The sequence below is a fragment of the Lethenteron reissneri genome, chromosome 57 (assembly GCF_015708825.2).
Source record: "Lethenteron reissneri isolate LAM-NWPU_2019-01 chromosome 57, ASM1570882v1, whole genome shotgun sequence".
NCBI lineage: Eukaryota > Metazoa > Chordata > Hyperoartia > Petromyzontiformes > Petromyzontidae > Lethenteron > Lethenteron reissneri.
In genome coordinates, this window is record NC_083835.1 from 5,132,064 (window position 1) to 5,157,990 (window position 25,927).

Below are 25,927 nucleotides of genomic sequence, written 5' to 3' on the forward strand. Positions count from 1 at the left end.
CTGGAGCTGTCCACTTTTAAATCGTCTAGATTGAAAACCTATTTTTTTAGAACTGCTTTTTTGTGTTTAGTTTGTTGTTAGCTCGGTTGGCTACGTACGGTGCAAAATAAGTTCAACACCCATAGACTCACGCAGAGACCCATAGACTCACACAGAGACCCATAGACTCACGCAGAGACCCATAGACTCACACAGAGACCCATAGACTCACGCAGAGACCCATAGACTCACGCAGAGACCCATAGACTCGCACAGAGACCCACAGACTCGCAAGAGACCCCTAGACTCACACAGAGACCCATAGACTCACACAGAGACCCATAGACTCACGCAGAGATCCATAGACTCGCGCAGAGACCCATAGACTCGCACAGAGACCCATAGACTCACGCAGAGACCCATAGACTCACACAGAGACCCATAGACTCACGCAGAGACCCACAGACTCACGCAGAGAACCACACAGAGACCCATAGACTCACACAGAGACCCACAGACTCACGCAGAGACCCACAGACTCACGCAGAGACCCATAGACTCACACAGAGACCCATAGACTCGCACAGAGACCCATAGACTCACGCAGAGACCCATAGACTCACGCAGAGACCCATAGCCTCACACAGAGACCCACAGACCCACACAGAAACCCACAGACTCACATAGAGGCCCATAGACTCACACAGAGACCCATAGACTCACACAGAGACCCACAGACTCACACAGAGACCCATAGTTTGTTGTTCTTTCCCCGCATCTCCGATTGCCACGGTTTGGCTACGTACGGTGCAAAAGAAGTTCGACGTACAAACGGTGAGGGGGGGGGGGAGATTAGTGGCATGAAAGAGTTACACACAACACAGAACAACAACACAGAACAACAACACAGAACAACAACAACACAGAACAACATAAGAACAACACAGAAGAACAACACAGAACAACACCACAGAACAACGAACAACACAGAACAACACCACAGAACAACACCACAGAACAACAACAACACAAAACAACACCACAGAGCAACAACAACAACAACACCACATAACAACACAGAACAACAACATAGAACAATACCACAGAACAACAGAACAACAACAACAACACCACATAACAACAACACAGAACAACAACAACAACACAGAACAACACCACAGAACAACACCACAGAACAACAACCACAGAACAACAACAACAGAACAACAACAACAACACCACAACAACACCACAGAACAACAACTGAACAACAACAGAACAACAACAAGAACACAGAACAACGACAACAATACTCGACGTATGTTGCTGCACCTGCGTGGACTTTGATCGGCTCGAGAGTGCAACCATTATTGTTGTTCAAGACTCCATAAAACTAAAACGAGAGGCAAGACGGGAGGGGCGGTGGCTGGGAAACCACATAATTAATTAAATAGCCGCTTAGTGAAAGTTTACCGTTTCGTAAATGGTTTCGCACAAAAATAAAATATAAATATAAACCCACCCACAAGCACACGTAACACCACGGTTTAGTTGTTTGTCAATCACCCCCCCACCACCAACACCCCACCACCACCACTACCCCCCACCATTCCCCACCACCCCACCACCACCACCCCCACCACTACCCCCCCACCACCACCACCCCCCCAACCACCACCCCCCACCAATCACCCCCCCACCACCACCACCCCCCCACCACACCCCCACCACCACCCCCCCACCACACCACCACCCCCCCACCACCACCACCACCACCACCACCCCCCACCACCCCACCACCACCACCCCCCCACCACCCCCCCACCACCACCACCCCCCCACCACCACCACCACCCCCCAACCACCACCCCCCACCAATCCCCACCACCACCCCCCCACCACCCCCCACCACCACCACCACCACCCCCCTCCACCACCCCCCTCACCAGCACCAACCCCCCCCCACCACCCCACCACCACCGCCCCACCACCCCCCACCACCACCCCCCCATCACCCCCCCCACCACCACCTCCCCCCATCAGCCCCCCCATCACCTCCACCACCCCCTCTTTTCCCCGCACACCCGAGGTGACTATTCCGGTTAGACCGGTGCTGCGTGTCGCGCCGCGTTCCTGCGAGCCCAGGCGACGACTCGACTCGTGCTGCCGCTGCTGCTGCTGCTCCCCGTGATGACAGTGGAGCTCGGTGTGTCGCTGTGCTGCTGTCTAGATTAGATTCTCGTCGTCTTCTGTTCCTCCACCACCACCCTTCTTCTCTTCTCTTCCCTCCCTCTCTCAACATCTTCCATCCCACCATCTCTCAAACGTCTTCCTTACCTCCCTTCCTCACTCACTCACTCCCCTTCCCTTCTCCCTCCCTCCTCCCTCCTCTGCTGCTCGGCTTGCCGCAGCGTATTCTCAGTCCTTAGACAACCACGTGGGTCCCGGCTCCAACTACATGGGCAGCCCGGAGTACAAGAGCGCCCTGCCTCCACCCTCGCCCGGACGATACTCGCCCATCTCCTTCTCCAAGCAGCCCATGATGGATGACGAGCACACGCGGTGAGGGTGGCACACGCGGCACGCGCTCGCTCGCTCGCTCGCTGGCACACTCGTCCACCCACTCACTCGTCCACCCACTCGTCCACCCACTCATTCACTGGCTCACTCGCCCACCCACTCACTCACTGGCACACTCGCCCACTCTCTCACTCACTGGCACACTCGCCCACCCACTCACTCACTGGCTGGCACACTCGTCCACCCACTCACTCGTCCACCCACTCATTCACTGGCTCACTCGCCCACCCACCCACTCACTCACTGGCACACTCGCCCACTCACTCACTCACTGGCACACTCGTCCACCCACTCACTCGTCCACCCACTCACTCACTGGCACACTCGTCCACCCACTCACTCACTCGCTGGCACACTCGTCCACCCACTCACTCACTAGCTGGCACACTCGTCCACCCACTCACTCACTAGCTGGCACACTCGCCCACCCACTCACTCACTGGCACACTCGCCCACTCACTCACTCACTGGCACACTCGTCCACCCACTCACTCACTCGCTGGCACACTCGTCCACCCACTCACTCACTAGCTGGCACACTCGCCCACCCACTCACTCACTGGCACACTCGCCCACCCGCCCACCCACTCACTCACTGGCACACTCGCCCACCCACTCACTCACTGGCACACTCGTCCACCCACTCACTCACTCGCTGGCACACTCGCCCACCCACTCACTCACTGGCACACTCGCCCACCCACCCACTCACTCGCTGGCACACTCGTCAACCCACTCACTCACTAGCTGGCACACTCGCCCACCCACTCACTCACTCACTGGCACACTCGCCCACCCACTCACTCACTGGCACATTCGTCCACCCACTCAATGGCACACTCGTCCACACACTCACTCACTCACTTGCACACTCGCCCACCCACTCACTCACTGGCACACTCGTCCACCCACTCACTCGCCCACACACTCACTGGCACACTCGCCCACCCACTCACTCATTGGCACACTCGTCCACTCACTCACTGGCACACTCGCCCACTCACTCACTCACTGGCACACTCGCCCACCCACTCACTCGCTGCACACTCGCCCACTCTCTCACTCACTGGCACACTCGCCCACCCACTCACTCGCTGGCACACTCGCCCACCCACTCACTCACTGGCACACTCGCCCAGCCACTCACTCACTCACTGGCACACTCGTCCACTTTCTCACTCACTGGCACACTCGTCCACCCACTCACTCACTGGCACACTCGTCCACTCTCTCACTCACTGGCACACTCGTCCACCCACCCACTCACTCACTGGCACACTCGTCCACCCACTCACTCACTGGCACACTCGTCCACTCTCTCACTCACTGGAACACTCGTCCACCCACTCGCTCACTGGCACACTCGTCCACCCACTCACTCACTGGCACACTCGCCCACCCACCCACTCACTGGCACACTCGCCCACTCACTCACTCACTGGCACACTCGTCCACCCACTCACTCACTGGCACACTCGCCCACCCACTCACTCACTGGCACACTCGCCCACTGGCACACTCGCCCACTCACTCACTCACTGGCACACTCGCCCACTCACTCACTCGCTGGCACACCCGTCCACCCACTCACTCACTGGCACACTCGTCCACCCACTCACTCACTGGTACACTCGTCCACCCACTCACTCACTGGCACACTCGTCCACCCACTCACTCGCTGGCACACTCGCCCACTCACTCACTCACTGGCACACTCGCCCACTCACTGGCACACTCGCCCACTCACTGGCACACTCGTCCACCCACTCACTCACTCGCACACTCGCTCACCCATTCACTCACTGGCACACTCGCCCACCCACTCACTCACTGGCACACTCGCCCACCCACTCACTCACTGGCACACTCGCCCACCCACTCACTCACTGGCACACTCGTCCACCCACTCACTCACTGGCACACTCGCCCACCCACTCACTCGTCCACCCACCCACTGTCACACTCGCCCACTCTCACTCACTGGTACACTCGTCCACTCACTCACTCACTGGCACACTCGTCCACCCACTCACTCACTGGCACACTCGTCCACCCATTCACTCGTCCACCCACTCACTCACTGGCACACTCGTCCACTCTCTCACTCACTGGCACACTCGTCCACTCTCTCACTCACTGGCACACTCGTCCACCCATTCACTCACTGGCACACTCGCCCACTCTCTCACTCACTGGCACACTCGCCCACCCACTCACTCCCTGGCACACTCGCCCACTCTCTCACTCACTGGCACACTCGCCCACCCACTCACTCACTGGCACACTCGCCCAGCCACTCACTCACTGGCACACTCGTCCACTCTCTCACTCACTGGCACACTCGTCCACTCTCTCGCTCACTGGCACACTCGCCCACCCACTCACTCACTGGCACACTCGCCCAGCCACTCACTCACTGGCACACTCGTCCACCCACTCACTCACTGGCACACTCGTCCACTCTCTCGCTCACTGGCACACTCGTCCACCCACTCACTCACTGGCACACTCGTCCACTCTCTCACTCACTGGCACACTCGTCCACTCTCTCACTCACTGGCACACTCGCCCACCCACTCACTCACTGGCACACTCGCCCACTCTCCCACTCGCTGGCACACTCGCCCACCCACTCACTCACTGGCACACTCGCCCACCCACTCACTCACTGGCACACTCGCCCACTCTCCCACTCGCTGGCACACTCGCCCACCCACTCACACACTCGCCCACTCACCCACTGGCACACTCGCCCTCTCACTCACTCGCTGGCACACTCGCCCACCCGGTCACCCGCCCGCTCGTCACGCGTTGGCTCTCCCCGCTTGGCTCTCGCTCTCTCCTCGCCCGCTCGCCCGCCCCACCTTCTCCTCCTGCCCCAGTGCCCTGTTCACGCGCTTCAAAGAGTGCGGTTCGCGTAAACCATCACGAGATCTCCGGTCATCCTCGCAGCGGCTGATAGCCATCGGACCAAGGCGATCACTGCCACCGCGAGCTTTCAGATGCGCTTCTGTGGCCGTCTGGAACGCTCTTCCTTCTGATATTAGGCAGCCGCTGGGAGCTGTGCACTTTTAAATCATCATTTAGACTGACATACTCATTTCTTTAGAACTGCTTGCTGCTGTTTAGTTTGTCCTTCCCCGCGCATCTGCGATTAGCACGCTTGGCTACGTGCGGTGCGAAAGAAGTTGAGCGTACACACGGCATCATCACGAGGGGGTGTGCCACCTCCTGGGACGCATACAACCGGGACTTGTCACGGACAGGAGACACATGAAGAATATCTCACAATTCTGTGGGGGGGTGGGGGGAGAGTTACATTGAGAGTGAGTGCTGTATCACTCATAGTTATTATTGTAATTGTTGTAATTGTCAGAAAGCGAGATGTTTAATGTCCCCAGGAAGACACCACGAGGTTTGCCAGGATGGCATTGAAAGAAGGAGGGACGTACCTTGGTGGAAAAATCAGGACAGGTGGCAACCCGATTGAACACATACAGTAACCACCTATTCGTCATCCCGACCGATTTAACCTACGGGCTTTTTTTAAGTTTCACCACGTACACGATTGTCGGACGCTTTGTTTTCATGCAAGTCGTCGGGTTTTTAGCGTGTGTGTTTGTGGCAGCGATGTCGCGGTGGTTAGCGCCGCTGCGCTGCGAAACCCCATCGACCCGAGTTCGATTCCCAGGCCGACGCCGGTGACGATTACCTGAGCGGGTCCTGGGCCTCTCCTAGGTCGACTCGGCCTCAAATGAGATACCTGGGTGCGGTGTGTAGTAAGCATCGCCAATGGGGAGACAAAGGCGGCCGGGCGTGGTGCTGGCCGCCGCGACCACCTCGTGTGCGCACAGTGCTGGCCTTCGTAGGTGCTACTCGCTAACAGCACTTGTCCCCGACAATCTGTTTGGGCTGCGGGGGGCAGGTGGGGGGGTCTTTGTCTCCGTGTTGCTTGTTCTCGAGGCACAAAGAAGGCCCATGTTGGAACCTCACGGAGCAAATGGACAGACACCACCACAGCTGCCAAACCGGCACGGTTTATACCCCGTAATTCTTGTGCAGGGAGATTGAGTTTTCAGGTCCATACGGCGTTACAGACGTTTCTTAGACGGGCATTAAAAAAAAATGCGTGCCTATTTGTTTGTGTTTCTCCCTTTTGATGGGACTTTGTAGGATGAACGTTGAGATTTGTAAGGATACGGGGTGACCGATAAGGTCTGAAGGTAGGGCACTGATAAGAGGTTGACAGGTATGGACAAAAATTGTGCACACAGTGGAGTTGCTTGACCTCAAAGTAACAAACCCTGGCAAGCAGGCGTTTGGTACAATGGGGTAAAATCACACACAAGTGGTCATTGCAACCTGTCCATTCTGGGCGTACGAATTACATTTATACCATGGAGACTATTTGTGGTTGTGCAAGTAGGCAGTATCTTCTTGGTTCTTTCGGTAAAGTCACGTAGAAGGAAAATAATAAAATAATAAAAATTAAACATAATAAAATAATTCTCACGACGTTTCGGCCACAACGCAAGCAGCCGTCTTCAGGTGGAGAACAGGTCTGTCAGGTAGACAGTGGCCGAAACGTCGTGAGAATTATTTTATTATGTTTTATTTTTATTATTTTATTATTCTCCTTCTACGTGACTTTACCGAAAGAACCAAGAAGATGAATCCCTGCAGTCACGAAAGCTTTAAATCGAAATTTAAGTAGGCAGTACTTTGAGCGTTGCAACCTGGCTACCCTAAGTTTGACTCCCAACCTTTTAACCTTTCATATCGGTAGGCTCCGCAAAGGCTTGGAGATGTTAACTTCCTCGCCTGGTATACAGGAGGTCGTGGGTTCGATCCCGAACCTGACGCCTGCTGTATATTTGGAGTTTGCGTGTCTCTCTCTCATCATCATCACGGTGGCTATGAGATGTTAACTACCTCCACTGGTATACAGGAGGTCGTGGGTTCGATCCCGACTCTGACGCCTGCTGCTGTATATTTGGAGTTTGCGTGTCTATCTATCATCATCATCACGGTGGATGGGAGATGTTAACTACCTCGCCTGGTTTACAGGAGGTCGTGGGTTCGATCTTTGGACCCTGATACCTGATGTTTATTTGGAGTCTGCGTCTCTCTCTCTTTCATCATCACGGTGGCTAGGAGATGTTAACTACCTCCACTGGTATACAGGAGGCCGTGGGTTCGATCCCGAACCTGATGCCCGCTGCCGTATATTTGGAGTTTGTGTGACTATCTCTCATCATCATCACGGTAGCTAGGAGATGTTAACTACGTCGCCTGGTATACAGGAGGTCGTGGGTTTGATCCCAACTCTGACGCCTGCTGCTGTATATTTGGAGTTTGCGTGTCTTTCATCATCATTACGGTGGCTATGATATGTCAACTACCTCGCCTGGTATACAGGAGGTCGTGGGTTCGATCTCGACTCTGACACCTGCTGCTGTATATTTGGAGTTTGCGTGTCTCTCTCTCATCATCATCACGGTGGCTAGGAGATTTTAACTACCTCCCCTGGTATACAGGAGGTCGTGGGTTCGATCTCGACCCTGACGCCTGCTGCTGTATATTTGGAGTCTGCGTGTCTCTCTCTCATCATCACCACGGTGGCTAGAAGATGTTAACTACCTCGCCTGGTATACAGGAGGCCGTGGGTTCGATCTCTACTCTGACGCCTGCTGATGTATATTTGGAGTTTGCGTGTCTTTCCCTCCCTGTGGTCGCGTGGATTTTTCTCCGGGTCCTCTGGTTTCCCCCCCCCCCCCCTCTACATTTCGAGCCGGCGTCACGCGTTTCGAGAGTATTTGGCTCCGACTATGAATTGCCAAGCGACAATAAGCCGCCAATTCGTTGAGCGATCATTTGCGATGGCTACAGGGTCGCTTCAGTCAAACAACAAGAGACACGCAGCTCAGTTAGGGCTCTTACCTGCTCAAATAAATAAGTAAAATAAATAGTGGCGTCTCGGTGTTTGAATCTATTCTGAGCCCCCCCCCCCCTTCCCTTCTTAGTCACCTAAGCCTTAAACGTGCACGTGTGCTGCAATGTGTAAACATCAGTAGTGGGGGGGGGGGGGGGTGAGGAAGGGGAGGTGAGGGGGGTGGGCGCTGGGGAGACAACCAGGCGAATACGCCGGTTGCTGGTCACGTCCACCTCTGATTAGCACGTTTGGCTACATACGGTGCAAAAGAAGTTTCAACGTACACACGCGCGCGCGGCATGGAAAGGACATTAATTCAGCTGAATATCATGAATATTACTTCTAGATTTGAAGCTTTTGTGACTGCAAGGATTCATATTCTTCGGGTTTTTCGGTAAAGTCACGTAGGTAAAAAATTAAAATTTATAAAAGTAAAATAAAAATCACGACGTTTCGGAGGCAACGCAAGCTTCCGTCTTCAGGTGGAACCGTCACAGCACGATAGCTGTATCAAGTGAGAGAAATTCCAAGAAAACAGTCCTTGTATATATACTGGTTGAGGGTGGGAGGAGCCAAGGTAGGCTCTGAATATTATTTTTGTGAGGTTCGGTGCGGCTGAAGCACGCTGTTAGGAATGAGCCTTTGTTGTGTAAACTAGGTGCAGATGATGTAATTAAAATTTTTTACCTACGTGACTTTACCGAAAAAACCTAAGAATATGAATATTACTCTTTGTTTTTTTCGGTAAAGTCACGTGGGTAAAAAATAAAACAAATAAATTAAATCACGACGTTTCGGAAGCAACACAAGCAACCGTCATCAGGTGTTGGCTGCTCCAGCAAAATTACTGAGGCGTCTGGAGCGGTTAACAACTGAGGACGGTTGCTTGTGTTGCTTCCGAAACGTCGTGATTTAATGTATCTGTTTTCTTTTTCACCTACGTGACTTTACCGAAAAAACCAAAGAGTATGGAGCCTTGCAGTCACGACAACTTTAAATCTAGAATCAGGAATATTGTTGCTGTTGTTGGTGCTGTTGTTATTACACGCTCACGTTACATTTAAGCCGAGCGGAGTTGAAGAAATGATGAGCCATTACAAGAATGATCACATACAAATTAGATGTTAAAGAGCAAATTAACGGAATCTTGCATTGAATCGTAACCCAGACTTTTCGATTTAAAGCTTTCGGGACTGCAGGGATTCATCTTCTTGGTTCTTTCGGTAAAGTCACGTTGAAGGGAAATAATAAAATAATAAAAATTAAACATAATAAAATTCTCACGACGTTTCGGCCACAACACAAGCAGCCGTCCTCAGGTGAAGACATGGCTGTCTGAAAGACAGCGTTCTAATGAACACTGCTAAGCTTGGCAGCGTATTTTAAGCTTTACCGAAAGAACCAAGAAGAAGTAACCCAGACTTTTGACTATTTATCAAATCGCTTTAGGGGGAGTGGTGGGTGAGTGAATTATCACGTGGCACTTGTGCAGAAATTCGACTTGGGATGATGTGTGTCTCACACGTGCGATATGGCAAAAAGACAAAGATCCCCCGTGTAGCCTTAACAGACTGTTGGGGCAAGTGCCGTTCGCAAGCAGCACCCATGAAGGCCGAAACGGTACACGAGGGGGTGGGTGGCCAGCACCACGCCCGGCGATGTTTACTACACACTGCACCAGGTACTCATTGGAGGCTGAGTCGACCTAGGTGAGGCCCAGGAGCGGTTCAGATCCATTGTCACTTGTGTTTGGCCCTGAGCGGTAATCGACTTCGAATCGTTGGGTTCGTAGCGCAGCGCGCTAACCGCGTCGCCACCGCTCTCCAACATACCAAGACAAAGATCCCCCGTGTAGCCTTAACAGACTGTAGGGGCAAGTGCTGTTAGCGAGCACCTATGAAGGCCGCAACGGTACACGAGGGGGTGGGTGGCCAGCACCACGCCCGACCGCCTTTGTCTCCCCAGTGGCAATGTTTACACACCGTACCAGGTACTCATTGGAGGCTGAGTCGACCTAGGGGAGGCCCGGGACCAGTTCAGATAATCGTCACTGGTGTTGGCCGTGAGTGGGAATCGAACCTGTGTCGCCGGGTTCGTAGCGCAGCGCGCTAACCGCGTCGCCACCGCTCTCCAACACACACACACACACCGAGAATGTTTTCTTCTATGCTGGGTGCTAGTAGCAGAGGCCTTCTCAAGCCTGGCTCCTAAGATGTGGAACTCTCTTCAACCTACCCTCCGATTGGCTGAGTATGAGCCCTCATTTAGATTTGTTTTTACGCGTGTCTTGATTTTATAGGTGGGGACCACCTTTGCTTAATTTACACTGTGGTTGGGGGGGGTTGGTGAGTTTTTACTCGAAAAAATAATTAATAGGAGGTTCACGAACAGCAACCCTTGCAAAATAGACTTCCCCTGGTCTCTCAAGACTTACTTACCGTGCCGGATTAAGCTAGTGCGAGGCCTGCAGCATATGTTATAAAGGGGCCCTAAATAAATAAAATACACTTAAGTATGAAAACACACACATTTTTTACTTGCATAGCAAAGTAATTGTATTTTTTTATTTGCTATACAGCCAGATTATACGACAAATCGCTCACCTTAAACACCCAGTCGTCCGTAAAAGTTGAAGGCGGTATAGTACTATAGTAATAGAGCAAGTGCAGAATCACTGATCCCGAATTGATAGCTTGAGAGCATTTAGCGCGGAGCCCTTGAAAGTGCGGGGCCCGTAGCTACTACACATGTAGTAGCTACTACACATGTAGCTACTACACATGTAGTAGCTACTACACATGTAGCTACTACACATGTAGTAGCTACTACACATGTAGTAGCTACTACACATGTAGCTACTACATAGCTACTACATGTGTAGTAGTAGCTACTACTACCTATGTAGTAGTAGCTACTACACATGTAGTAGCTACTACTACCTATGTAGTACCTATGTAGTAGCTACTACTACATATGTAGTAGTAGCTACTACTACATGTGTAGTAGCTACTACTACCTATGTAGTACCTATGTAGTAGCTACTACTACCTATGTAGTACCTATGTAGTAGCTACTACTACATATGTAGTAGTAGCTACTACTACATGTGTAGTAGCTACTGCTACCTATGTAGTACCTATGTAGTAGCTATTACTACATATGTAGTAGCTACTACTATGTAGTACCTATGTAGTAGTAGCTACTACATATGTATTAGCTACTACTACATGTGTAGCTACTTGTGCTACTGGGATAACCTGGCACTGGCTACTTAGCCCCCTGACCCAGCGCTACGTGAACTTGAAAACGAGCGGCACTTCATCACCGTGCGTCTCAGGAGTGTGCCACGTGACCCTCTTTGGAGCTGGGTCACCAATTCACACCGCCTCCTCTGTTGACAGTAAGCGTGGGGTGGCAATCGCCCCCACCCCCCTGTTGTTTTTCAGCCCACACGGATCTAGAGGGAAAATTCCACAGTGCTGTACAGTACCTCCGACTCGCTGGGGCCCAAAGTGGATACGGTGACAAATGGCCACGGCATGTGAACATCAGGGCGTCACAGTGGCTAGGAGATGTTAACTACCTCGCCTGGTATGCATGGAGGGTTGTGGTTTCGATTCCAACCCTGAAGCCTGCTGTGTAAGTGGAGTTTGCGTGTCCTGTCGCACCGTGGTCGCGTGGATTTTTCTCCCGGTCCTCCGTTTCTTCCCTCCACATTTAGAAGCGACGTGCGTTAGAGTATTTGGGTAATAAAGGGGGTTTCCCACCTTTTGTCTGGCAACAAAACTGAAACCTTTTTACGAGGAATCATGTGTGCATTAACCACAATAATTGTGGTCAAAATGCAAACAAAAACACACTCTGATACCAATTAGTTTCAACGAAAATGCATATATTATCAGAGTGTGTTTTTTCTTCTTCTTGGTTCTTTCGGTAAAGTCACGTAGAATGGAAATAATAAAATAATAATAAAACATTATAAACTAATTCTCACGACGTTAAGTTTTATTTATATTATTTTATTACTTCCATTCTACGTGACTTTACCGAAAGAACCAAGAAGATGAATCCCTGCAGTCACGAAAGCTTTAAATCGAAATTGAGTGTGTTTTTTGTTTGCATTTTCGCCACAAGTATTGTGGTGAGAATGCACACATGATTCCTTGTAAAAAAGGTTTCAGTTTTGTTGCCAGAAAAAAGGTTTGAAAAACCCTATTATTATTATATTTTGGCACTGGCAAAGGAGGTCTAATGAAGTGTTTGGCTGTCGTACATTTCCACGCGACGATGATGATGATAATGAGCCCCTTGGTTGAGCGGTCGTTGTGGCCAGGTGGCTTCTGAAAAAGATCTCGATGAGCCTCACCTGGTAAAATAAAAAAATGAATAAGACGTAAAAAAAAAATTGAGTGGCACGTGCCATTGGAATCTCTACCCTGAGCCCTCCTCCCTCGTCAACTCAGCCTTGAACAAGCATGTGTGCTGCAATGTGTAAACATCAGCATGGGGGGAGGGTGGGGAGGACGGCGGTTTGTTGGCCAGGGCCACCTCCGATTTGCACGTTTGTCTACGTACGGTGCGAAAGAAGTTCAATGCAAAAGACAAAGACAAAGACCCCCCGTATAGCCTTAACAGACTGTTGGGGCAAGTGCTGTTAGCGAGCACCTATGAAGGCAGGAACGGCACACGAGGAGTTGGGTGGCCAGCACCACGCCCGACCGCCTTTGTCTCCCCAGTGGCGATGTTTACGCACCGCGCCAGGTGCTCATTTGAGGCTGAGTCGACCTAGGGGAGGCCCAAGACCAGTTCAGATAATCGTCACCGGTGTTGGCCGTGAGCGGGAATCGAACCCGGGTCGCCGGGTTCATAGCGCAAGCGTAGCGATAACCGCTACACCACCGCTCCCCACACTCTACACCACCGCTCATCGCACATTCACGTACACCGAGGACTCCAGAGCTTGGTAGGGGGACAGTTGCCCCTCGTTACGGGTCGAGTCGTGGTGCCTCTCGACGAGAGCGAGCGTTTCCGCGTGGCGTTTTGAGATGTGCCGGTGTTCTTCGCCGGCGAAGGCCCGTGGGCACACTGGCGGGTCCCTGGTGGCCTTCGGTGCGGCCCCTGATGTGCGCCGCGCCCCCCCCTCCCTCCCTCCCTCCGCCCCCCGACAATGCACAGAGTGAAAGCTACCCCCCTATCATCATCGCGATGCCGTCGTTAAACCCCCCGGTGGTTTCAAATAATGCGTGGCGGCCCTCGCATTGATCATGTCCTATCGGCGGAAGTACCTCTCCCCAACCCCGCCCTGAGAATTAGCGAAGAACAACGATATATTCTTGGTTCTTTCGGTAAAGTCACGTAGGTAGAAAATAAAAGTAATACAATTAAATAAAAAATTACAAATAAATTATAATAATAAAAGCAAAAATCCCACAACACAAGCGGGTCTTCATCGTTTAAATTGACTTTTTTTTTATAAATAGTTTATTGGGTCGCAATGGAAAAATAACCTGTTAGCACAATGGGGCCTTGCCTGATATAAACTGAATCAGTCGCCCGATGTCGTTTTGTTTACAACTCGCTCGCTCGACAACAACAACAACAACAACTCCGTGGCGGGCGGTGGCGACGGCACACTTGTGGTGGTTGTCGCGGCAGATTCTCTACAAAATCGGCCTCCGTGGCAGCGTGGATGGCGCTTGAGCAGCCGATCCAGCGAATTGCCACGACGCCCGACCAATTCCCGCGTCGGATTTCCCGACTTTGGACGATCCGTTCTCCCTCGGCTCATTTGCGCCGTCTCTTTAATTCAGAAGCAGAATGTTTCCTGCGGGAGGAATCCGATGAGTTAGGAAGCTATTTTTTTCCCACACATGTCCGGTTAGGGCCACTGGGTGAGAAACACGTTACAAACAACAAGCAGTACAAACACACGATAGTCGTGCAAAGTACAATAGAGGTAGATAAATCACCCAAACTCGTACATATACAAACTAAACCATCCCCATTTTACTAGGCAAAGCCCACTGAGGTATTAACTTTTTTTTCAGAAGTGACCGGCCGCAAATGATTGCTCAACAAAGTGGCCCCGTCGTTTGGACATATATCGTACCAAAAATAAGCTAAATAATCTCAATGCATGTTTGTAATGGCATTAACTCCCACGTGGACAACAATAATTAGACTGTTTAACACGTAGCTGGGTTTTCGCGACCGCTATCATCCATAATACAGGTTTTTTTGGGTTAGATCGCACTAAATATATCAATGTTTCGTTAAACTCGCCACCACCCGACACAGCCAATTAGTAAGGTTTGTCATGTAGACAAAACGTGCCAATTCGTTAATAGTACAGCACTAGTGTATAGTGTAGTGTATAGTAGTGTAGTTTATAGTGTAGTGTATAGTAGTGTAGTGGTATAGTCGTGTGTAGTGTATAGTGTAGTGTACGAGTACAGCACACTGGAGAGCCAGGCCACAACATTTACAATCTGATGTAAAGCTTTTGTGACTGCAGGGATTCATCATCTTGGTTCTTTCGGTAAAGTCACGTAGAAAGGAAATAATAAAATAAAAAAATAAAACATAATAAAATAATTATCAGGTGAAGAATGAGGACGGATGCTTGCGTTGTGGCCGAAACGTCGTGAGAATTATTTTATTATGTTTTATTTTTATTATTTTATTATTTCCCTTCTACGTGACTTTACCGAAAGAACCAAGAAGATTTACAATCTGAGTAAGACGTTTTGCCAGTAATTACAAAGGCGAAATATCTGGCTGTCGCCTGATGGAGCTAGTTGTAATTACTGGCAAAACGTCGTACTATAAAATATTGTAAATGTTGTGGCTTGGCACTCCGACACACCGGTTAGTGGTGTACTAGTATATTACGCTATACACTACACTACTATACACTACACTACTATACACTACACTATACACTACACTATACACTATTATACAATACACTATACACTACTATGCACTACACTATACACTACACTATACATTACACTATATACTACACTATATACTACTATACACTACACTATACACTACACTACTATACACTACACTACTATACACTACACTATACACTACTATACACTATACACAACACTATACACTACACACTACACTATACACTACACTATACACTATACACAACACTATACACTGCACTATACACTGCACTATACACTACACTATACACTACACTACTATACACTACACTATACACGAGTGCTGTACTCGTGACGAATTGGCCACGTTCTATTTACGTGACAAACCTTACTAGTTGGCTGTGTCATGCGGTGGCGGGTTTAATGACACATTTATATATTTACGCGATCTAACCCAAAATAAAAAGTGTATTATGAATAATTAGACTAACAATTTAGTTTTTTATGAAGCGTCATTGGCAAAAAAAAATAACGAAGCGCTGAACGTTGGCGCAGCAGTACAACGAATGGCCACATGATCGAGAGGGAGAGGTGTGGGAGCGTGTGTGTGTGGGTTGTGAGGGCGTGGTGCTGGCCACCCATCCCCCTCGCGTGCCGTGGCGGCCTTCATAGGTACTACTGGCGAACAGCACTTGCCCCAACAGTCTGTTACAGGCCACACGGGGGAGCTTTGTCTTTGTCGTTGTGAGAAGGGCAAACCTCAAAGCGGAATCGGAGTACAGTGGACTCGATTCGTCCGCGCTCATGACGGGGAGGTCGGTTGTGGATAATTCAAAATCTCAGATAATTATCCAAAGATATTCATTTTCCGCAGATCTCTGTGCCAAAAACCGCCAATGTAGGTCGGTATACATTATGCTTAAGTGGCACAATTTCTTAAATTAAAACGCACAAAGCAAATGATCGGACGAATGGCTCAAAGTGAAGCGCAACTGACGATTTTGATTGTTGCTCCTTAGATTCTGAACGGACACAAAGCGATCGACCGATCGATGCGTGTGCTCGGTTGATGGTGTAATGCTTTCCTGGCTACACGCGCAGAAGACTCGGCCCACGAAGTGGGTGACAGCAGAGCCATGTGGATTGACCAGAGCAACATATTTGTTCGGTTTAAGCACGTGACTTGTCATGAACATTTCCAGGAATAAGGAAAAAAGCCACGAGTTATTCACGTACTATTTTTCGATTTAAAGCTTTCGTGACTGCAGGGATTCATCTTCTTGGTTCTTTCGGTAAAGTCACGTAGAATGGAAATAATGAAATAATAAAAATAAAACATAATAAAATAATTCTCACGACGTTACGGCCACAACGCAAGCAGCCGTCCTCAGGTGAAGAACAGGTCTGTCGAGAAGACAGCGTCTGAATGACTCTGTCTGAATGACTGTCTTCTCGACAGACCTGTTCTTCACCTGAGGACGGCTGCTTGCGTTGTGGCCGAAACGTCGTGAGAATTATTTTATAATGTTTTATTTTTATTATTTTATTATTTCCATTCTACGTGACTTTACCGAAAGAACCAAGAGGATTATTCATGTACGTCAAAATCTCGGCCGTGCCGTTAATCCGCAAATCGGATCAACCGCACGCGGATAATCGAGTCGGCTGTATTTGTTCACACTGGAGGAATCCGACGAACTGCGAAGCTCTTTTGCACACAGGTGTCCAGTAGGGCCATGCTTTGTAAAAATACATCAACAGAGGGCCCAGTTGCAGTCACGTACTTGTGCAGGGAGCGCATTTTCCACTTGGCGGCAGAGGTCGCAAACGGGTTTTGATTCCTTACCCGTACCCGGCCGCACCAGGGTCGCAAACGGGTACCCGTACCCTACCCGATACCCGGCTACCCGTATCCGGCCGGGTATCGGGAAGGGTACGGGTACCCGATTGCGACCTCTGGGATGAAGCCATGTTGCAGGCGTGGGTCGGTTGATTCTAGGAACTTGAATTGTGAGAAGAGACAAGACGTTGGGAAATGAGTGACAAACGGTTACTCACCAGTGACTCACGGCCTACCCGTACCCGTACCCGGCCGCACCAGGGTCGCAAACGGCTACCCGTACCCGTCCGGGTACGGGTAGTCCAACCCCTATCACTACCCCAACCCCTATCATTCCCCCAACGCCTATCACTACCCCAACCCCTATCACTACCCCAACCCCTATCACTACCCCAACGCCTATCACTACCCCATCCCCTATCACTACCCCAACCCCTATCACTACCCCTATCACTACCCCAACCCCTATCACTACCCCAACCACCATCACTACCCCAACCCCTATCACTACCCCAACCACCATCACTACCCCAGCCCCTATCACTACCCCAGCCCCTATCACTACCCCAACCACCATCACTACCCCAGCCCCTATCACTACCCCAGCCCCTATCACTGCTACAACCCCTACCACTACCCCTATCGCTACTGCTATCACCACTATCCCTACACGGTTCACTACCCAAACCCCTCCTTAACCACTACCACCCGTCCTCCTATCACCCAAGACGACACCACCACTTTGAATAACAGTCCCACTCTTTAATGTCAACCGCCATCACCTCGCGTACAATTTTTTTTTTACGATCCATGCCAAGCACCTCTGAGTAGAAGGCGCATCGCTATATGAATCCAGACAGGATGAGAGATTGTATTTAACAAAGAAAAAAATTAACCCGTAAAAACTAAGTTTTTCCCTATAAATCCTTTATATGCGTGGCAGCTAGAGTCCTCTCGTCCTCTGGCTTGAGATGGCTGCCACCTATGGGTCAGATGATTGTCTACCACCATTAAGCAATTGGTAATTAAATATAAAAAAAAATTCCTAAAATGTTGAAAATTTTGGAAAAAAATTTTCACGAAAATAAATTGTCACGCACAACGAGTCTGTGTGCAAAATATCAGCTCGATTGGATCACGGGAAGTGGGTTAAAAAACGACCGAAAGATTTGCACGGTCGTAAGCGCGAAAGCAAGCGAGCAAGTGAACTTAATATAAAGGATTTTAAAATAAATTAAAAATCACGACGTTTCGGAGGCAACACAAATCTCCGTCATCAGGTGGGACCGTCACAGCCAGATTTGCTGCATCAATGCCAAGCACCTCTGAGTGTCAGACGCTCGCTATATGAATGCAGACAGGATGAGAGATTGTATTTAACCAAGAAAAAACCCAATAAGAACCGAACGTGAAACTGCAGTGATGCGATTCGCCACCAGTGAGCGCTATTGGCTGTACCACCACGCGTTCCTGGCGTTACGCGAGTTCAAGCCGACTTAGGGGCCGTCCATAAATGACGTCACGCGATTTTGGACGATTTTTTTACCCCCCCCTCGTCACACGGCGTCACAAATTCAGACCCCCCCCCTCAAATATGACGTCACAAAGCTGTGCCCCCCCCCCCAAAAAAATAAAACATGCTTCAAATCATCTTCTTGGTTCTTTCGGTAAAGTCACGTAGAATGTAAATAATAAAATAATAAAATATTATAACATAATTCTCACGACGTTTACCGAAAGAACCAAGAAGATGAATCCCTGCAGTCACGAAAGCTTTAAATCGAAATGCTTCAAATCACTTTAAACTATTGTCATTGTAGTGCGTATTTATTGTGCCGCTGCACTCTGATGTTGTAAGGAGACAACATTTATAAAAAAAAAAAACCTATTTAATTAAGTAGAACGTGTTGTCTATTTATTTAAAATTTTGCATTTTCATGTGACGTCACATTTCTCAAACCCCCCTCCCCCCCCCCAGGTGCGTGACGTCATTTATGGACGGCCCCTTAAGTCCAAATCAAAATCGGTGTCGCACCCTTTTCTGGCGATGATAAAACGCGAGTTGTGTTAAGATGTTAAAACACCAAATAAGATAGATTTGAAGCTTTCGTGACTACAAGGATTCATACTCTTAGGTTTTTTCGGTAAAGTCACGTAGATAAAAATAAAAAATAAAGAAATAGAAATAATAATAGAAATAAAATAATAAATCACAATTTGATACAGTAAATCTGGCTGTGACGGTCCCACCTGATGACGGAGACTTGTGTTGCCTCCGAAACGTCGTGATTTTATTTCTATTATTATTTCTATTATTTTATTATTTATTTTTACCTACGTGACTTTACCGCAAAAACCTAAGAGTACCAAATAAGATGCCTATTGCAAGGAATCATGACTGCATTAGCCACACAAACAGTGCTTAGCGGTGAACATGCAAACACACGCGTGGCTCTGATAACACTGGTCAAAAAAAAAAAACTTTTTTTTCTGGCCTGGACTTTTGCAGCTGTTTTAGACTAATTTCAGGGTGCTGATTCCAAATCTGATCTCAGATTTGCTCTGTCACATCTCATTTTTATGCTATCGGCATACCCCATTTTCATTGATTTTACCCGAAATTAACTCTGTCACTTATGATTGCAAGTTTTTGCGAGTCAGTGACTGCTTTTAGTGTTAAAATATGGTGCTGTATTTTTAGGATAGTGTGTTTATAATATCATTTTATGTAGATATCCACATTTATTTAATATTTTTCTTCTGCAGTTTTTATTGAAAATGCAATATTTGATCTCTCAAAAACTTGATGTGATAGACAAAAACTGATGCCAGATTTGGAATCAGCACCCCAAAATTACATTAAAACCGTTGGAATACCTTATGCCAGAAAAAGTGTGTTGACCAGTGTAATCTATGACACGTTGTCTTTGAAACTGATTGGCCCACACCAGAGACAGACTTCTTCATGGCCTCGTCTCACCACCAGTGTCAGACGAGAGAACAGGACAATGCCACACGTATCAGAGCCACGTGTTTGCATGTTCACCACGAAATACCGTGTGTGTTAATAGGGGTTTACCCCTTTTTTCTGGCAACAAAACTGACACTTTTTGCAAGGAATCGTGTTAACGTTAACCACAATACTTGCAGTCAAATGCATGATCGTTCTGGTGCATTCTGGGTAAGGTTGCTGTTACATGTCCCGGTGGTTTTCAAAGGGAAAATTAAGTGAGGTGAACCACAGATGTATTACATAGGCCATATGTCCCCACGTGTCATGTTTCAAATGCAGGCACGTGTCACTTTCGCCGAGTGACATGTTCCGTCGAGATTTTATTTTTTTGCCGTGAGTGCACTCACGAATTTTTGGCCAGATTATATGTTATCAGACATGAATTCCAGACATCGGGCCGTGCGAGAACGACAATAAAATAACTTTGTCTGTGTGTCTGTGTGTCGTGTAATCCACAAGCACTTTGGGTAATTTTAAATTGAGAGATTACAATACTTCAGTGTTGTGAATTTGCTGAGTGGCATGAAGTGAATGGCATGCTGACTTGATAATATATGGGTGTGTGCTTTTTAGGATTATTTTAAGAAGCTGTGAGGCTTGGACTACAGTGTTCTGAGAAGCATTTGTCATCTTGCATGCGAATTTAGTTTAGATTCAAGCACCCATCTCTTCTCTCCAGCCCATCTTGCTACTGCTGTCCCCTGCCACTGTCCCCAGCTATGACCGAGTCTACCCCGGTCCACTACCCCTATCACTACACCAACCCCTATCACGAACCCAAACCCTATCACTACCCCTATCACTACCCCAACCCCTATCACTACACCAACCCCTATCACTACACCAACCCCTATCACTACCCCAACCCCTATCACTACACCTATCACTACCCCAACCCCTATCACTAACCCTATCACTACACCAACCCCTATCACTACCCCTATCACTACACCAACCCCAATCCCTATCACTACCACTATCACTACCCCAACCCCAAACCCTATCACTACCCCTATCACTACCCCAACCCCTATCCACTACCCCTATCACTACCCCTACCCCTATCACTACACCAACCCCAATCCCTATCACTACACCAACCCCAAACCCTATCACTACCCCTATCACTACCCCAACCCCTATCCACTACCCCTACCCCTATCACCTACACCAACCCCAATCACTACCTCGACCTTTTTCACTGCACCACCCTACGCTACCAATCATCGTAGGGTGCGGCAGGGGTGCTAACCTGATTCGGGCATCGCCCGGCCTCCACCGATCAGCAATCGTGGGCTACGTACGGTGCAAAAGAAGTTTGTCACACGTACGCAAACATTAGTCACGGCTCGGAGTGGAACTCGGCCCGGCGCGACTTTGTGGCGCAGCGTGTGCTGGTAACCACCACCGGCATAAAATGAACGGCGTGTTGGCCTGGTAACCTCGGTGAGGTATGTGTGTATGGACTCTTTCGCATCTCTCGTATGAAGCCGTAAGGGCTCAGGCGCATCGGGGATCTACGGATTAAATTTGCGGGCTCGCAAATGCAAATCGGCGTCGTCCGTTACCTACCGCTCCACCGTCTGGCGAGCGACGCCGTCACGCCGTTGGGGACTGCAAAGAGAGCGTGGCGGATGAGGCGCTCTGTCTCTAGCGCAGAATGTCGCTTTTGAGCGGATATCTGGTTGCCTGGCACGGCGCTGGCCAGGTTTTGCCCGAGTTCGCAACGCAAAGCGCCCGAGCAACCACCGCGTCACCGCTCAACTCCCCCCCCCCCCCCTGCCCCTCATTATTTAAACACCCGAGCGGACGACGTTCCCGCGATGCCGTCCCAATCGCAGTTTTTTCCCCCTCCTCACCTCCTGTAAAGGGCAGCCGTCGGGAGAGGTAAGCGCTGACGAAAATGCATCTGAATTTTCACAAGTCTCACCCCGGGCTGCCTCGTGGTTTATCGCCAGCGGGGCTGGCTGATCGAGCCGTAAATTTCGTCATTTCGCAGACAAATGACTCGGGGGGGGGGGGGGGGGGGTGCGTGCGTGGCTTTGACACAGATGTTGCGGGGGGGGGGCACGGGCCGGCAGAGGGGGGGGGGTCTCGTGGGATTTCTCGCTAAAGGTCAGTTATTTCGTAACCCCCCCCCCCCCCACTGCTGTCTTGTGAATGAGTCCCAGTGGCATTTCTGGAATTTTTTTTTTAGTGGCAGATTTGGAGGGGGGGGGGGGGAAATCTGACGCGTCCTTTCCACGTAACCGAGGCGGAATTTTCGCTCTCTCCGTCTTCTTCCATTGGCTCCCTTTCGAACCAGCAGGACAAAATTATGTTATCGCACCTTCACCGCCACCGGTTTTCGCCCACCATACCCTATGATTGCTTTTTCAATGCTTTCATGGCTTTATTTTGGTGATTTCGAAAAGTGTATTGGTTTAGCCATGTTTGTTTGTTGTAGTACAGAGTTAGACTGATGGCCTTAATCTAAGTTGTCTTATGGTTGTTGTTGTTGTTTGACTTGCATCCCACTGGGATTTTTGCACACAGCGTTGGTGTACGGTGTTTTTTTTCTGCAATATTTTGCTGTCTTTTCTTGGATTTTCTGTTTGCACTTAGGCACATATTCACTTTAAGATGTTTTTTGTTCATGTTTTTGTTTTTTGTTTGTTGCGGTTGCACCCGATTCAAGAGCCGAATGGCTCACAGGGCTATACCTAATACATGAACTTGAACTTGAACCCTCGCACCGCGCTACTCTCTCGTGGTGTATAGTGTAGTGTAGTGGAACTCTACGCAGCTGCTTCGGACACCAAGGTCTCGAACTGTTACAGCCTCGCGTCGTTATACACTACACTATACACTACACTATACACTACTATATTATACACTACACTATACACTACACTATAAACTACTATACACTACACTATACATTACACTATACACTACACTATACACTGCTATATTATACACTACACTATACACTGCTATATTATACACTACACTATACACTACACTACTATACACTACACTATACACTGCTGTATTATACACTACACTATACACTACTATACACTACACTATACACTGCTGTATTATACACTACACTATACACTGCTGTATTAGAGACTACACTATACACTGCTATATTATACACTACACTACTATACACTACACTATGCACTGCTGTATTATACACTACACTATACACTACACTACACACTGCTATATTATACACTACACTATTCACTGCTATATTATACACTACACTACTATACACTACACTACTATACACTATAAACTACTATACACTACGCTATACACTATTCTGTTACAGCCTCACGTCCGTTCTCTGCTGTCGCCCCCGCTGTGTGGAACTCTCTCTCTATCGCTTTGCACATCCCGCAACATCAAATGCGCGCCGACTTTTAAGAAACATCTAAAGGCCTCTATCTGTCTGGGTCAGGCTTTCGAGCAGCCCGGAGCTCCCGCCCCCCCCCCCCCCCCCGCATCTCTTGAGTCGCTGACTTGTCTGCAAAATCCGGCGCGCGTTACAAATGTCATCCTCGTCATCATCGTCATTAATATTTGCGGTGAAGTGAAGCCACCGCTTGTTTGCATGGGCTGTGTCCCTACCTGACTTGTTTACGCGTAGTAGGTACGCACATACGGGAGTCTCGCTGGACTGCCGTTCGTCAGGGACGTGTGGGATTTAAGAACATAAATTATCCTCTCTGTCGCTATGGCTGGCCTGGGAACGCCTGGGAATTCCCCAAGAAGAGCTAGAGTCTGTGTGTAGTAGTGTATAGTGTAGTGTAGTAGAATATAGTGCAGTAGTGTGTAGTAGTGTATAGTGTAGTAGTGTATAGCAGTGTATAGTAATGTAGAGTGTAGTGTAGTAGTTTGTAGTAGTGCATAGTGCAGTAATTGTAGTGTGTAGTCGTGTGTAATAGTGTAGTAGAGTTGCAGTGTATAGTAGTGTTTAGTGTAGTGTATAAGAATATGTATAGTAGTGTATAGTGTAGCGTGTAGTGTATAGTGTAGTGTATAGTCGTGTATAGTGTAGTAGTGCTGGAGTATTTTGCCAGGGAAAGGGAGGTGTGGACCACCACGACTCAACGCGCTGCTGTAGTGTATAGTGTAGTGGTGTAGTAGTAGTATATAGTGTAGTGTATAGTGTAGTGGTGTAGTAGTATATAGTGTAGTGTATAGTGTAGTGTAGTGGTGTAGTAGTATATAGTGTAGTGTATAGTGTAGTGGTGTAGTAGTATATAGTGTAGTGTATAGTGTAGTGGTGTAGTAGTATATATTGTAATGTATAGTGTAGTGGTGTAGTAGTATATAGTGTAGTGTATAGTGTAGTGGTGTAGTAGTATGTAGTGTAGTGGTGTAGTAGTGTATAGTGTAGTAGTGTATAGTGTAGGGGTGTAGTAGTATATAGTGTAGTGTAGTCGTGTATAGTAATGTAGAGCCAGAGTCTGTCGCCAGGGAAAGGGAGGTGTGGGACCGCCACTACTCAACACGCTGCTGTAGTGTATAGTGTAGTGTAGTGGTGTAGTGGTATATAGTGTAGTGTATAGTGTAGTGGTGTAGTAGTATATAGTGTAGTGTATAGTGTAGTGGTGTAGTAGTATATAGTGTAGTGTATAGTGTAGTGTAGTGGTGTAGTAGTATATAGTGTAGTGTAGTCGTATATAGTGTAGTGTAGTAGTGTCTAGTAGTGTAGAGCTAGAGTCTGTCGCTAGGGTAAGCGAGGTGTGGGACCGCCACGACTCAACACGCTGCTGTAGTGTATAGTGTAGTGTAGTAGTGGTGTAGTAGTATATAGTGTAGTGTAGTAGTGTATAGTAGTGTAGAGCTAAAGTTTGTCGCCAGGGTAAGCGAGGTGTGGGATTGCCACGACTCAACACGCTGCTGTAGTGTATAGTGTAGTGTAGTGGTGTAGTAGTATATAGTGTAGTGTAGTCGTGTATAGTAATGTAGAGCCAGGGTAAACGAGGTGTGGGACCACCGCTACTCAACACGCTGTCGCGGCGACCTTCACCAGGACAAGCGGATTGAGAAACGAAACATAAAGATTATTCTGTAAGGCGGCACGGGTGGCGCCGGGGATAAGAACACTGAGCCGGCTCAAGACAGATAAACTATTAAAACTAAACTATATATCTTTTATTTCACCAGGTAAGGTCCAGCTCATCACATTCCCCGCGATAATGATGGTCTAATCAAGCTTGCACTATCTTGAGTGGTTCTTTAAAATTACAAGGTTACAAACTCTTTATGCTAAAAGGCACTGCCAAAGTGGCTTCGACTTTGTTCAACTAAACTTTTTATTTCACCACGTAAGGCCCGCTGAGCCTTTTAGCTTTTTTTTCAGAAGCGACCTGGCCACAAATGGTAGCCCAATGAAGTTGGCCTATCATGTGGAAATGTATAGAAGTCGAATACTCTAAATGCTACGTTGATTCTACATGTGGAGGGAAAATCCGAAGGACCCGGTTAAAAATCCACACAACCATGTGAACTCCAACTGTACTGCAGGCGTCAGGGTTGGGATCGAACACACGACCTCCTGTATACCAGGCGAGGTCGTTAACATCCCACCACTACGACACCCCAATATTAATATTATAGGATTTACCTACGGATCTATTCGTGATATTATACACAGATGATGTCATATTTCTTACTTT

General features: G+C 48.7%; 1 protein-coding gene across 8 annotated transcripts in view; it reads left to right on the plus strand.

The window, feature by feature from the left end:
- The window catches only part of LOC133357261 (disks large homolog 2-like), a 466,648-nt gene that overhangs the window by 249,299 nt on the left and 191,422 nt on the right, over window positions 1–25,927 (plus strand). For all 8 annotated transcript variants that reach the window (XM_061575118.1, XM_061575120.1, XM_061575121.1 and 5 more), the window contains exon 9: window positions 2,391–2,541. In XM_061575118.1, coding sequence (XP_061431102.1) covers window positions 2,391–2,541 — 151 coding nt within the window. The remainder of the gene's footprint in view (window positions 1–2,390; window positions 2,542–25,927) is intronic.